Here is a 13,828-nt window from a genome sequence, read left to right as displayed (position 1 = left end):
TATCTGTTTAATTAAAGCTGGAGACCCAGTGACAACCCTAAAATAAACTATATTCGGGGTTGATTCAGATAATGATCTTTTATTTGTTTTCTTTTCTTTAAAAGTGGTATGTCAACATCACTTCATTTCTACATTTCCGAGTTCTGTACATAATTCTTAAAAGGAAATAAGCAATGCTCAATGTACAAAGTAAAAACAGAAAACTAGAAAAATCTGAATAAAATGGAGCAAGTTGCCATAGGTCATACAGTACAAATTAGTCATTAGATGTCATCTGAAGTGCGATACCACTGCTGTGATGATGAGTTAAAGAATGAAATAAAAATACTCTATTTTAAACAAACAGTATATATATATTTATATGTATATTTTTTTACAGATAGTAGACCCAGTGATATCTGCAGTATTGTAAAAACTTATTTACAAATAACTTTTTTAGACATTACATATACATCAGCACCGTAGTAAAAACAAAAACAAAAACAAAAACAAAACGACCTTATTAAAATCTACCTCTCTATTTAGTTGGTCCCAGTACTAAGCATTTGGAGGAAGCTTTTACAAGGTAATGGAGCCCCCTTCTCTCCATCAGCCACCCCCAGTTTCTCATTGTTGCTTATATATTTGTTTCCTGTACCTTTCAGAAAAAGGTAATTATGCTTTCTGTCTTCTTGTTTGTTTACTTTGTGTATTTTTTTTTTTTTTTTTTTTTTTTTTTTGGTTTTTATCTGTTTCCACTCAAGAGTTTCCCTGGTGGTGGCCCCTCCCCAGGCAAGGGGCTTAAGGTCACCTGCCACCACCTCTTCCCAGGGTACAGCCTCTGCCTGGGCTCTGGCCCACCCGGCCTCCCCTGCTCTCCATCCTGCCCCTTGCTCAGGAGATCCACTACCTTGGGACGTGGTGAGCAAGCCAAGGGCAGTGTTTGCTTGCTTGCCTGTCTCCATCCTCTGGCCCCAGCTTCCCATTCGAGCCCCCTTCTCGGGACCCCCTCTGAGTACACCCAGTCCAGCCTCCCACAGCCTTGGCCCACGTGTGGCGCAGCGGGGTGCATGTGAGCGTACAGAGGGAGCCAGGGTTTCGGACACGGAGCAGGTGGGTGGTGGGAGAAAAGCACACGCCATTCTTACTCCGGATAATAATTATGCCACATGGCCTCCAAAAACGGGACAGTGGGAACAGCAGCAAGGACTAAAAAGACAAGCCTTACAGGAAGTGGTAGAGGTTGTCATCCCTTCCGGCAGACTTCGCTTAGGGCAGATTGGAGTGATTTACAAAGAGAACGACTGTACAGGACTTTCTGAGCGGATTACTTTGCCCATATGGGAGGAATTGTATCTTCCTTCTTTTCATCATCAAAATGTGTAAGGTGGGGCAATTGATTTTTCAGTTCCTTGTCTCTCAGTGTTTTAGATTTGTCTTTCCAGTGAGTAGGGTTTAAGGGCAAGGCCAATTTCAGAGCAACACCCCTGGGGTTTTTCCAAAGGGAGCCAGAGTCAGCGACCATCGGGGCCATTCCTCCCAGGGTGTCCCAGAAGTGTCAGGTGTGGCTCCTATAAACCCACCGTCGAACATCAGAGGGGCCTGCTCAGTTCCGGGCGGAGAATATTCACTCGACTACATGTTAGAGCAAAAAAACTCGTGTTGCCTTTGCATTTCAGGCACGGTCTACGTTCTTGCGTTTATTCTGATTCTGCCCAGGCCCCCTAAAGACAAAAGCTTCATTTCTTCTGGAATAGTCTGTAAGGAAAAGCAGGGGCAGGATGGGGTGGAGGCAAGAAGGAACAGGGTGGGGAGGGGTGTGGGGAAAGACGACACAGCATCCAGTCGGGGTCTCTCCACCCCGTGGCCACTGGAAATAGATGTGAGCTGCCTGGACGTTATCAGTATCGCACCGAGGCCCCAGGAGGCTCCAGCCCAACTGCCCCGGGGAACCGTCACCACGGTCACCAGCAGAGGGCTGCCTCCCCCAAGACTGCCGGACAGACCCTTCTCTAGGCTCACGTGGCTTTCCTTGAGAGGCAGCTAGCAGCAACGCCTCTAAAATTCCTGAGGGTCATCACGGGCAGCAGACAGGCTTGTAAGATCCTTTGTAGTCTCCCTGTGACATCTCACTGTTCTTCGTGTCCACCCTCCAAACACAGTAGCACGTCTTGACGCCTGACAGCTCTTTCCAGCCAGAGTTCAGCGCACTTCTGACCTGCGCTCTTGGCCTGTGCCACCACACAGCAGCCTCCGTGGGATTCTTCCCGGCCCCGGGCTCTGCGGTCTCCGGAGCTGGGCCAGGAGGGGCTGACGGACACCCCACACCGGGCAGCAGAGTGACGGGCTGGAGCAGCTCTCCCTGGGCCGGGCGGGCACAGGGAGTGCGGGGCCGAGGGGCTTCAGATCTGTCTTCCCCACCTGCCTCCAGTGTGTCTCCCTCTCTCGCAGCAGGGACCTGCGTGGCGTGTTGTCTTGAGTGCTGTGTGAAAATCAGGTGAAACGAGGCCCAGTGGGGGCTGCGATTGGCACCTGGATCTTCCACTGTGGGCCAGCTGCAGTTTTGCTCAGTTTCCGTGGGTCAAAAAAACGAAAAACAGGGATGGCTCAACATCCTGTTTCTTTCTCACGTTTTAAGCTTTCAGCACTAGAGTTGTGGCTCCTGGGGCCTCCTCTTGACTAGGGGTTCCCAAACAACTCATCGAGCTCCTGCATCCACTCATCCCCCGGCCCCCCTTTGATGATGGAGTCCACGAGGTCTGCACTGTCCGAGAGGCCGGGGAAGGAAGCCCCGGCGGCTTCGCCGCTGTAATTGTATGCCATGTCCTGAGGGGGGTTCCGCTCGTAGGCCTGGCTCTGGCCGCTTGGGGCGAAGCTGCCACTGGGCATCTGCTGCTGTGCCGGGGGCTGGCTGAACGCTGGCATGCCGGGGACACCCTGGCTTAGGCCGGACATGACCATCGGCCTGGCCTGGCCGCCGCCTTGCTGCCCTGGGAGCGGTGGCATCATCTGCCGACCCATGGCAGCTGGGTTGAGGGTTCTCACCGCGCCGGTGTTAGCATCCACAACCTGGCCCAGTCCCTGCGGGAAGTGTTGCTTGGTCAGCCTCGGCTGGCCAGCCTGAAGTGGGTAGCTCGCACCGTTGTTGAATGATCCCAGTTCTCCACTAGTCCTCCCAGGCATCCCCTGTAAGCTCCTCTGTTGCCAGCTCTGCGTTCCCTGCTGGACCGTGCCCATGATGCCCTGCAGCCTCGGTGGGCCCTGGGGCCTTGGCAGAGCCTGGCTCACGGGCCCTTTCATCTGCTGGTGCTGTTGGCTGATGGCCGAGTTCACCAGCATGCTCTGTCCAAAGCCACTCACCATGCCAACCCCTTGCCCGGAGGCGGGCTGCCTTGGCCCCTGGGCTTGGTTGTGTGCGATGCTCATGCCACTTTGGTTTGGGTGCTGCAACATTTGGGTCATTCCTGGGCTCATACTGTACATTCCGGGTTGGCTGGTAGGTGTGTTACTATAAGGGGCCAGTCCCATCTCCGACTGGGCTGCTGCCGTGGCCATTGTCCCTGGGTTCTGGGAGGGTCCCATTCCCATCATGCCCGCATTCTGTGCCATCAACCGTGATGTTCGAATGCTCTGGAGGGCTGCTTGGCTTCTCACGGCTGCTATATCCTGGGGAGAACCTGCAGGGGGAAAAAAATGGACCCATTCACTCATCTCAATATGCACGTTACTGTAACACGTTGCTGGAGTTTTCTTTAGGAATGACCAAATTCTTTTATATGAAAAGATCCACCAAAGTGATTATTTTTCTGACTGTAACATATGCTGATTACAAAAAATTTGTAGGACGCTGAAAAGTACAAAAGTACTTAAATTCCCACCATCAGAGATAACCACCACTAACTGTTTTATAGACACATGAAAATAGGGATCCTACTGGATACTGGACACGTGCTTTTGTAGTTGTCTTGATAACTCTGTGATTATTATTTTCACTTGCAGAAGCAAGATGTTTCTCACTCTTCTGGACAGGATGCCACCCTCAACCAATCAGATACCATTTTTCTTGGAGGTGAGCGGGAATTCACCTCCTGGGCTAAATTAAGAAGAAATGGCCGATCACTTTGTGTTTTCTCTTTGTGATGTGGAACACGGTTCAGTAGAGAATACTATCAATAAAGACCATTAGACTAATTTCCCTTAAGACTTGAGTAGGATTTGAGAGGTTAAAGGCCACTGCTCCTGCTAAGAAGCTATTTCGACAGATGGGACACTTTTTGGATCCACTCTCTAGATTTCCACACGCTCCAGATTGTCTGAATCATAACATGTCAGTGCACAATGGCCAGCTTCCTGAGCTAGAAAAAGAAATCATCCTGCTACTTGCTCTTTGGCAATGAACTTTATGCATTTCTCCAGCAAAGTCCACTCACTCCTTCAAATCGGCAGTGACCACTTCTCTCAGCAGATTGCTAACACGGTTTTTAATGATGCTGTTTAAAAGTTGGCCAGAGTCTGAATGCCAAGTCCCTCAACTCTAATTAGGCATTTGAGTGAGTCCTTCTTTACATGTTCCTAAGAAATTTCCGAATCAGCCAAGAGAATAGAAATGTCACCCTGAGAACCCCAGTCAATGCTGTAAAGGGCTAGGAGGTGCACAACAATGAGTTTTCCCTATGTCCCAGCTAATGACTGAGTCTCTAAGACCAAGAAAAATAGTTTTTTTTTTTCCTGGACATTTAAAAAAGATGCAGCCTGGGGGCCAATCAATATTATAAGCAAATGTGATACTACCTGCAACTGGGATGAGATGGGATGAAAAGCCAGACGAGAACAGTCTAACCTTGTTAAGCTTGGCACCTTGGCAGATAAGTGTGTTTCTGTCTTCCTGATGGGGTTATTGATTTCTGGGCAGCAACTATGTCTCCATATTTTCTTTCTTTCTTAAAGAAAGAAAATTATGGGAATTTTGATTATGACTTAAGTTTTTGTGGCCTGAGATCAATATCATGCTGCATTGAGAAATGAAATGGTTACTGTGGGGAAACCCGAAAGGGCTGGAGAGATCCCTAGAAATGTTTCGGTTTTCTGTTTTAAGCTTCATTATATCGAAGTGATTTAAAAAAAGAAAATCAAAAGTTCCTGTTAAACACTGGATGGTGGTATATATTGTCTGTAATCTTGTTACGAAGTTTTGTGACCTTAACGACTAAATTTGTATCGACTGCATGGCCAATCTGATCAACTGTGGTGAAATGGGTTATTGAGTTGTTTGTAAAAAAAAAAAAAAAATTTAAGGAGAAAATATTGCTGACTCGGAGACTGATTGGCTAGACCCAAATTGCATAAACAGACTGATGAGCTGCTGGAAAGAGACAAAAAGACTTCCATTTTTTTTTTTTTTTTTTGGACATTTTTGTTGTATGTTTATAATGGATATGTTGAGGGACTGGATATGGTCTGGGCTACTTTTGTGAATGACAAATAGGTTCCTTTCTTTAGAGGACAGAAATGCTGCAATGCCTTTTAAGAGGTATTAAAGCATTAATCCGAGCCAACCTTTATCTTTAGTATAAAGTGACTGTGCTACCTAGGTGTAACTCTAATGAAAAACAAAAAAAGGCATTTTAAAACCAGCAATCAGCTCCGTATTTTCATCCTAGGTACAAAGAAACAAACCCTTTTTATTAATCTAGTTTTATGCCTTCAGTAATTTTATTTATTTATTTAGAAAGCTTATTTATTTATTTTGAGAGAGAGAGAAAGAGAGAGCACAAGGGAGGGGCAGAGAGAGAGAAGGACAGAATCCCAAGCAGGCTCTGCACCAACAGTGAGGAGCTTGATGTGGGGCTCGAACTCACAAACCGTGAGATCGTGACCTGAACCGAGATCAAGAGTCGGAAGCTTAACTGACTGAGCCACCCAGGTGCCTGACCTTCAATAATTTTAAATATATATAGAAAAAAATGCAAATGTGTCCAAATAATTACCTTGTCTTTATCTGATTACTATATCGGTTAAATAACAGACTAATTTTCTTCTTCTTCTTTTATTTCTATCTAAAACTGATATTATTGTGGGACACTGTACTCAAGTTAATTTTCTTATCCACTGGTTAATATCACCATGTGAAAATCTTCCATATTCAAATAGAGATCACATGCAATTTTTTCTTAAAAGGGTCTGTTTTCTCTTTTTACTCACAGGAAGCCTATATTTGTGAAAAATAAGCATTTCTCCATAGGCATGCAACATTGCCCAGAGGCACCATACTCAGTAAGAGAAAGATAGTCATTAAACCTTTGAAATGTGTAGTGGGGGAGTATGCGTACGTTCCCAAGTAAGTGATTCCTAACGAAACTCTCCAAGGACAGTATTTCTTATCTATACCAATTTGCTATTTTCCTAGATACACACTATTATGATATCTAGGGTGTTAGTAAAATAAAATAGAGAAGAGAGTGAAAAAAGAAAAAAGAAGTGCCTCTTTTAGCTCAGGGACCGCACCACGGCCCTGGGTGTTCAACTTAAGTACAGCTAAATTTCCAGGTTGATTACCTGTGGGGTGGAGTTTTAGAAAAGTTCAAAGAGGGGCGCCTGGGTGGCGCAGTCGGTTAAGCGTCCGACTTCAGCCGGGTCACGATCTCGCGGTCCGTGGGTTCGAGCCCCGCGTCGGGCTCTGGGCTGATGGCTCAGAGCCTGGAGCCTGTTTCCGATTCTGTGTCTCCCTCTCTCTCTGCCCCTCCCCCGTTCATGCTCTGTCTCTCTCTGTCCCAAAAATAAATAAACGTTGAAAAAAAAAAAAAAAAAAAAAAAAAAGTTCAAAGAGTAGAACTTTTAACCTGGACCCAAGGCATACAGAATAACTCATAATACAGAGGAAGCATTAAATGTTGGTGGGTCCCTTTATTCCAAAAGATAATAAATGAATTACGAACCTAGAAAATGCAAGGGCCACTATGCTGGGTTTATAAGATTTTGTATTTTTAATTAGTTCTTGATATAAATCACCAGTTCGTAAAGTGTGGCCCTTGGGCCAGCAGCAGCAGCAAGGACTTCTGGAAGCTTGTTAGAAGTGCAAATTCTCTGGCCTGACTTCAGACCTCTGGAATCAGAGACTCTGGGGGTGGGGCCAGGCCATGTGTGCTTTTACAGGCTCCGCTGGTGATTCTGATGCAGCTAACGTTTGAGAACTACTTGTAGAAACCTAGGAAGGCTCTGTGTCTGCAGCAAAAATTATGCGTGTAACGGTGACCATTTCCACACCCCCTCTACCCATGACCAAGTGAGAAACAGAATTCTTCAAAGAATATCGGCACTGATTTAACACACATAACACCTGTGCACAGCTTCATTCCTTTTGTCTGTCCTTCCCTGGGTCAAGTCCAAAGGGGTCTGATACATGTGTTCCAGGGGTGGAAGGGAGTGGTAGCTACTCAGGCCACTGCCTTTCCACAGGCAATCTTCACTGAGATCTGGCCGTGAACACCAGTGGCTTTCAGACTCTTTAAACCACTACTCGCAGCATGTGATCCAGTATATACACATACTGGTCTACAACAGAAACAAAAGTTTCCCTTATTATGATACACTCTCATCATTTTTCTATTATATTCCTTTTAAAAAAAATGTTGGTTGGGATCCATTATCTTTACAACCTACTTGTGTGTTGCAACCCAAAGATTGAACAATGCTACCCGAGATCATGAATTTTTCACCCCCTGTGAATTTTTCACAGTCTACGAGAAGGGTAGCGCTTGCGACATGCCACACAAAGTCTGTATTCGTTTATATATATGCATATTTATATGCAAGGGGCCCCATAGCTTCTGGCAGATGCTTAAAGCGACCGGCGACCGGTAACACTTGAGAAATTAGGACCCAGGATCTAGGTCCCATGAAAAGGGCAGAGGATGGGAATTAGGGTTTCTGCTACTAGGCGACCCCTCTAGCTCCCTGGAAATTCCTGTGATGAGTCTGGGATGGTTGTCAGGCTGATCCTCTACCCCATACAAGACCCTCAGGGGTGCTCTCTATTGGAGATGGAAGGGATCAATAGTTGAGTGGACTTTATACTTCATAAAGGAATGATAACACTGAGCACACAATATGCCCCTTGCTACTGGGTCATGAGTCATCAGGGTTTCTGCAAAGGGCGGCAGGATCAAGACAGTCCAGTCAAACTCAAGGCGCTTTGGTCTTCTAGATTCAGCAGAGATCGGTGGTTGCTGCAAGCCAGATTCTTCCCAAGTGCATGTCTGAAGTGGGGGCTGTGGCCAGCTGACATGCTGGGATTAGCGAGAAGGATGTGGCACAGGACTGTTCCTCCCATGCTCCCTGAGATGACGATCCAGACAAAGACAAGGCTGATGGTGGACTAGCCAGGCACCAGTAGGTCCCCGTTGGCTGTTAAACTATTGAAATACTTGTGTATCATTGGTAAAGAACAGTTACCCCAGCCCTGCCCCCCACAGCCACTCTGACCCCTGCCGGGGCCAACCAGGGCCTCTCTGTGACGCAGCCACCAAAAGGTTAATGCCTGCCACAGCAGAGGGCTCCAAAAATGCATTCTGACTGACTGGCACCCTCAGTTTTAACATATTTTTAATATTACCTGAACCCAAACACAGCACAGAAGGCAATGTCACTGGCTACACGCTCGCTCACACTTCACGGCTGGAAGGTATAAAACGGAAGAGGTGTGCACTGGCCTCACCTTGAAACTGATTGACCTGCTGCACTGGGTATGGATTCCGTTGCTGTTGGAGGTGCTGGCGGGGTAAATGTGATTGCTGCAGCTGCTAGAACGACAGGACAAGGACAGGGAGGTGACATGGGGAGAGACGATTAAATATTGTGGCGGTTTTGAGGAAGGCAGTTTTTTCAAAAACTAAACTTTGTGTTGAGGAATCAGGTGCATCCGGGCAAGTGTGCAAAGCATGGCTCTGATGGATTTTCACAAAATGAACACATCCTGTAGCAACATAAGCAGCATCTAGATCAAGAAACTGAGCACCGCTAGCATTCCCCTCATGCCCCTTTCCAGTCACGACCCACCGCAGGGACCCACTTCATCTGACCAGGGAGCCACCTAACAGTGCAGACTAGTGACATCTGCTTTTGTGCTTCGTATAAGTGGATTCATACAACGTATTGGTGTCTGGCTTCTTGCATTCATCATTATATTTATGAGGTTCATCCGTGTTGATGCGTGTAGTTGTGGCCTGTTCACTGTCACTGTTGAGTAGTATTCCTTCCTATGAATGAATACACCATGGCTTACTTATCTACCTATTCTACTCATGATGGGCATTTAGAGTGGTTCCTGTTTGGGGCTGTCACAAATACTGCTGCTATGCACATCCTTGCACGTACCTTTCGGTGACTATCTGGCATATCTGATGTGTAGACTTGCTGGCTCACAAGGAGTGCGTATCGAGGGAGCCAGTCTTGGCTTTGACTTTCCAACATCAGCTTGCATGTCTTCCTTAGCACTGTGGGACCCAGCTCAAGGGACGAGCAACTGATTTTTAATGACCTAAATAGCTGCTTCCGGTATAGGAAGATGGGATTCTCAGGGGCTATAAAAAAGGCTAATCTTATTCCCACCAGGCCACACTGCCTGTAAAATACATCTCCGCAAGTAAAATATACAGCGTTTAGTGCCTTAAGGAAACCGCGTGGGACTCCACATGTACCAGGAGCCAGAGGCTTGTGATTTTTGTCTTTCTTCTTCCACTCGCGGGGATTTTGCGCTGCCGGAGCTGTTACCAATCTACTGGAAAGGCTATTATGATCATTACCATGCTGTATGTGAAAAGGGAAAGAAAATAAGGGTGAGGTGGAAAGAGCAGAGAAAGGGGTTTTAGTTCCCAGTCTGCCGTCAAGTAGCTGCGTGACCTTCGGCATGTCATTTAACCTCCTTCTGCAGCTGCTGAATATTCATTGAGCACCTTTCATCCACAAGGGCTTATAAAGAACGTAGACCAAGGGCCCTGCTCTTTAAAGTGTTCATTATAAAAATAACACACATTGGTCACTTCTTAACACATGTGTTTATTTCTATTTTTTCTTCTTTGTTTTTATTTCTGGGCAGCTCTATAATTTTCTTTCTTTCTTTCTTTCTTTCTTTCTTTCTTTCTTTCTTTCTTTCTTTTTTTTTCTTTTCTTTTTCTCCACAAGGCCAGCCAGCACTCTGGCAACCAAAGAAAAGAAAAGCCTCTGCCCTGTTCACCTCATCCTGGGGTGCTTACCATAGTGTTTTGCACAAAGTGTTGAAATTAATTAATTGTATAGATAAAGTATAGACAAGAAACCATGCTAATCTTTTAGGCAGCAATATAAGGGCATTATTGAGTAAGCTTCTCCTCAGCCAAACTTCTCATATTATGTAAGAACTTAAGTGTCCACACTGACTGGGCAGAAGCCCCGGGGTGCCCTGTGGTCGGCTGGGGGTGGGAGCCTCCTGTTCCAGTCCCGGGGCTGTGCCTCTCTGGCTCTGCGATCTCTGATACTTCCCATGAGCTCCCTGGCCTCCAGTTTCTTCATAGGTAAAATAAAAAAGCCTCCACGATCACCAATATTTCTTTCCAGTCTAAAATTCTGGGTTTGGTTGAACCTTTGTGAATAGATGTGAAGTGCCGTGCTCCAAATAAGGCATTACGTGTCAACTCACACCTGCCTTCAGCCAGCTCTGTCCTGATTTCTAAAGCCACCGGAGTCATTGTAAAGTTCCCAAAGACAGGCAAGATCCCAAATCCTTCTGTTCTCCCTCCCAAGTCCTTTCAGGAAATCCCAGGACCTCCAATACGCTGCTTTCAAAACTGCTATTACTAGGCACTTTCACCGCTGCTGCAGAGACCAAGAACATCAGCTCAGCATTGATTCGGCCACATTCGTTCTCAAAACACAAAGGCTGACAACCCACCACACGTAGACCCCCCAAGAGCCTGCACGGACAAGCTCCGTCTCTGGGCACGGGCAGGCTGCTGCACTGAGTTGTTTCCGAGCAGGCCCTCAGTTTCGCTTCTGGGCTAGTCCCACTGATGGCTGGCAGTCGTGGCCCCAGCTCTGACATCACAGTCCGTGACACCAGGGTCACGTGACAGGTCACCACATACGCGTGTACAGTTGCCGAAGAATTTTCCACACATTACTGTATGTCATCCTTAAAACGGTTATCGGAGGAAGGCCGGGAAATTATTAAACGTAAGCTGGCAGATGAAGAGAGTGGGGGAAGAGGTTTTTCCAGAATCAGACCACAAGCAAAAGGTGGGACACATCTGGAGGCTGAGTAAAATTCTTTCCTTGGTCCCTCTTCATTTCTTGGTGCCCACAACCTGCTAAGGAATGATACCATTTCCCCATCTTTTCCAAGGGGCCCTGGATCTCTCTGTGTGTCGGCTCCTTGTCTGGGCACCCTCCCGGGGCAGCTCTCCCTCCACTCTTGTGCTTCCCTCCTTGTCCCCTGGGGTTTGGCTGCCCTCGCTGAGTGGGGACAACCCTGGCTAGCACAACTGCGTTTGCCTGGTTACCCAGGCTCCTGTTTGCGCCTTGGTCACAGCACACACATCAGAGGCCATCGCTCACAGTATCAGGCGCACCTGAAGTTTCCCGGGATTGGCCAAGGAGAGGATTTACAAAGCCCAGCTTCCCCTCGGCGGCTTCATTTATCACTGCCTGAGAGATATTAGCACGGTTCCTTGTCACACACCTTATGCAGGGTGAGAGGGAGAGAGGTTTGTTTGTACAAGAGGTGCCAGGCGGCTGACTGACCTTGGTAAAAAGGGAGATAATTACACAGCTGCTCAGGAACAAAAGCAGAGAAGGGAACATAAGCGAACTGTGTTCAACAGTACAATTTTTCTATTTGGGAGATGGCTGGTGTTACTCTGAACTGCTCTTAGTAGGGACCTCAACATGCCTGTGTCCCACGTGGTATCTTGTAAATATGGGGTGGAGGAGGCTTGATAAGTTTCCAGAATTCTGATTATATTAGGAACCTTCTAGGAGGGGAACTGTAGGGCAGAGCTTTGTTGGGCTTTAAGCCTTGGAAGACAACCTCACGCCTACCTCCTATAAGAGAGAGAGAGATGCCCTGTGCAGACTCCCACAGGAGCCACGTAGGGATCTCTTGTGGAAGGCCTCACGCCTTTCCTGGGATAATAATCCTGGATCAGGCATGGGCATCTTGAAAAACAAAACACATTGAAACCTACAGAAGCAGCTCTCAGGGAAGGCTTTCTTTCGGAGCTGGAGGAATTCTATGGCGAGGGTGGACAAAGATGCCTACGGTAAGATTTATTCGTGTTAGGCCTTCCTTTAACTCAAAGATTTCTTGAGCTGTTTTAAAGCTGTTGGGAATTTTCTTAAGTTTGCACCCTTTCTGTGACCCCGGGTTCAGGTTTCCAGGTAGTTCTGTAGGCCCTATTATTCTGCTATTGTTCCTGTCCCATTGTTCACGACCAATTCTGCAGAATTCTCCTCAATCCCTCCTCCTGACATTTTCCTTCAAGAAACAAAGTTCTCTGAGTTATTTTCTTTTTTTCTTCATGCTGGAAATATTAGCCTCTATGAAGAATGTGAGGCAGCCTCCCTACCCCCATACTGATTGCGCAGACCCTTGTGCCAGAAACCAGAAGAAAAGAAGGCAGGCTTGAATCGAAGAAATGTCTCTGGCAAACAGGCCTTCAAACTGGTGGCAGAAGCCTGTCTTTTAAGAACAAACTAATTCATTCTAAGAAAAAGCCGAACTAATGGAAAGGTCGAAATTCTGCAGATTCTTCGGCGATCTGGGGAATGCTAGACTGTGAATCTCTTGACAAAGGACACGAACTGGAACTCTCTCGCAGACACAGGGCACCGAATAAATGCCTGCTGAATGAATGAATCATGTTACCTGCTCGGCTAGAATCTGCTGCTGCTGCTGCTGCTGCCTTTGCTCCCGCAGGAACTGTTGCTTCTGCTGCTCCATCAACTGGGCCCGCTGATCAATGAGCATCTGTTTCATGAGGGCTGCCTGGGGCTGGCCGCCTAGGAAGCCAGGGCCCGCGGGACTGGCTCCGGAGACCATGCCGCCCGAGCCTGGGGGCACAGAGGACTGCATGGGGCCGGTGGTCCGGGGAAGTCCAACTGGGTGCTGTTCCTGGGAGGAGAAGAAGAGAAGAGAATGCAGAGATTTCATATTTGAGAGGAAGCATGGGGGCAGGGGCCCCAGCTTGCAGGCCTGCGGGGTCCTGAGTGGCACGCATTCTATTCCCATAAAACCCACCCAGTGGTCCTCAAATCTGGCCTTACCACGGTGGAACTGGAGAGATACAAGGGAACGGTAATGGAGCACGGCTCTGGGAAATCTGACAGCAAGGCCAGTCTGTTTTGGATGAGACTGATAACGGGACATAGGCTGGATGTTCAGCTAACATTCTGCGTTCCTCCAAAGGAAAGGGAAGAAGACTTCAGGCTGGGATCACCTTAAGTCTGGAAGAGACAGCATGCCCCTACCTCTTAATCTTTACTGTCTACTTGGCCTAAATGGACTTCTTCTTAGCTAGTAGGAGAGACATTTACAGAAGAATTCTGGAATTTATCAATAAGTAGATTTATTAATTAATGGAATTCCAATTAATTGTGACATTTGAAAGCTTTGCTGCATGTAAAAACAAAATTCCTGCTAGCGGGGGTCGTTGATGGTGAGAGCTGGGAATGCGTTGCACTGAACAAAGATACGTAATCTCCTGACATCTTTAATATACTTTTTTAAAGTTTACTTATTTTGAGATATAGAGCACGTGAGCAGGGGAGGGGCAGAGAGAGAGGGAGAGAGAGAAAGAATCCCAAACAGGCACCGATGTGG

General features: G+C 47.1%; 1 protein-coding gene across 3 annotated transcripts in view; it reads right to left on the bottom strand.

Moving 5' to 3' along the window:
* Nucleotides 1-379: 379 nt before the first annotated feature.
* MAML3 (mastermind like transcriptional coactivator 3) overlaps nucleotides 380-13,828 on the bottom strand; it is a 606,598-nt gene continuing 593,149 nt past the window's right edge. For 2 of the 3 annotated variants that reach the window (XM_047856758.1, XM_047856756.1), the window contains 3 exons: nucleotides 12,875-13,120; nucleotides 8,693-8,777; nucleotides 380-3,656 (listed from right to left, as the gene is read on the bottom strand). In XM_047856758.1, coding sequence (XP_047712714.1) covers nucleotides 2,659-3,656; nucleotides 8,693-8,777; nucleotides 12,875-13,120 — 1,329 coding nt within the window. In that variant the 3' untranslated portion in view covers nucleotides 380-2,658. The remainder of the gene's footprint in view (nucleotides 3,657-8,692; nucleotides 8,778-12,874; nucleotides 13,121-13,828) is intronic. The other variant, XM_047856757.1, reaches the window with a different exon arrangement.

The sequence above is a fragment of the Prionailurus viverrinus genome, chromosome B1 (genome assembly GCF_022837055.1).
Source record: "Prionailurus viverrinus isolate Anna chromosome B1, UM_Priviv_1.0, whole genome shotgun sequence".
In the NCBI taxonomy this organism is placed as follows: Eukaryota; Metazoa; Chordata; class Mammalia; order Carnivora; family Felidae; genus Prionailurus; species Prionailurus viverrinus.
The sequence above is the reverse complement of the archived record's forward strand: the minus strand, read 5'-3'. Positions and strand labels throughout refer to the sequence as shown.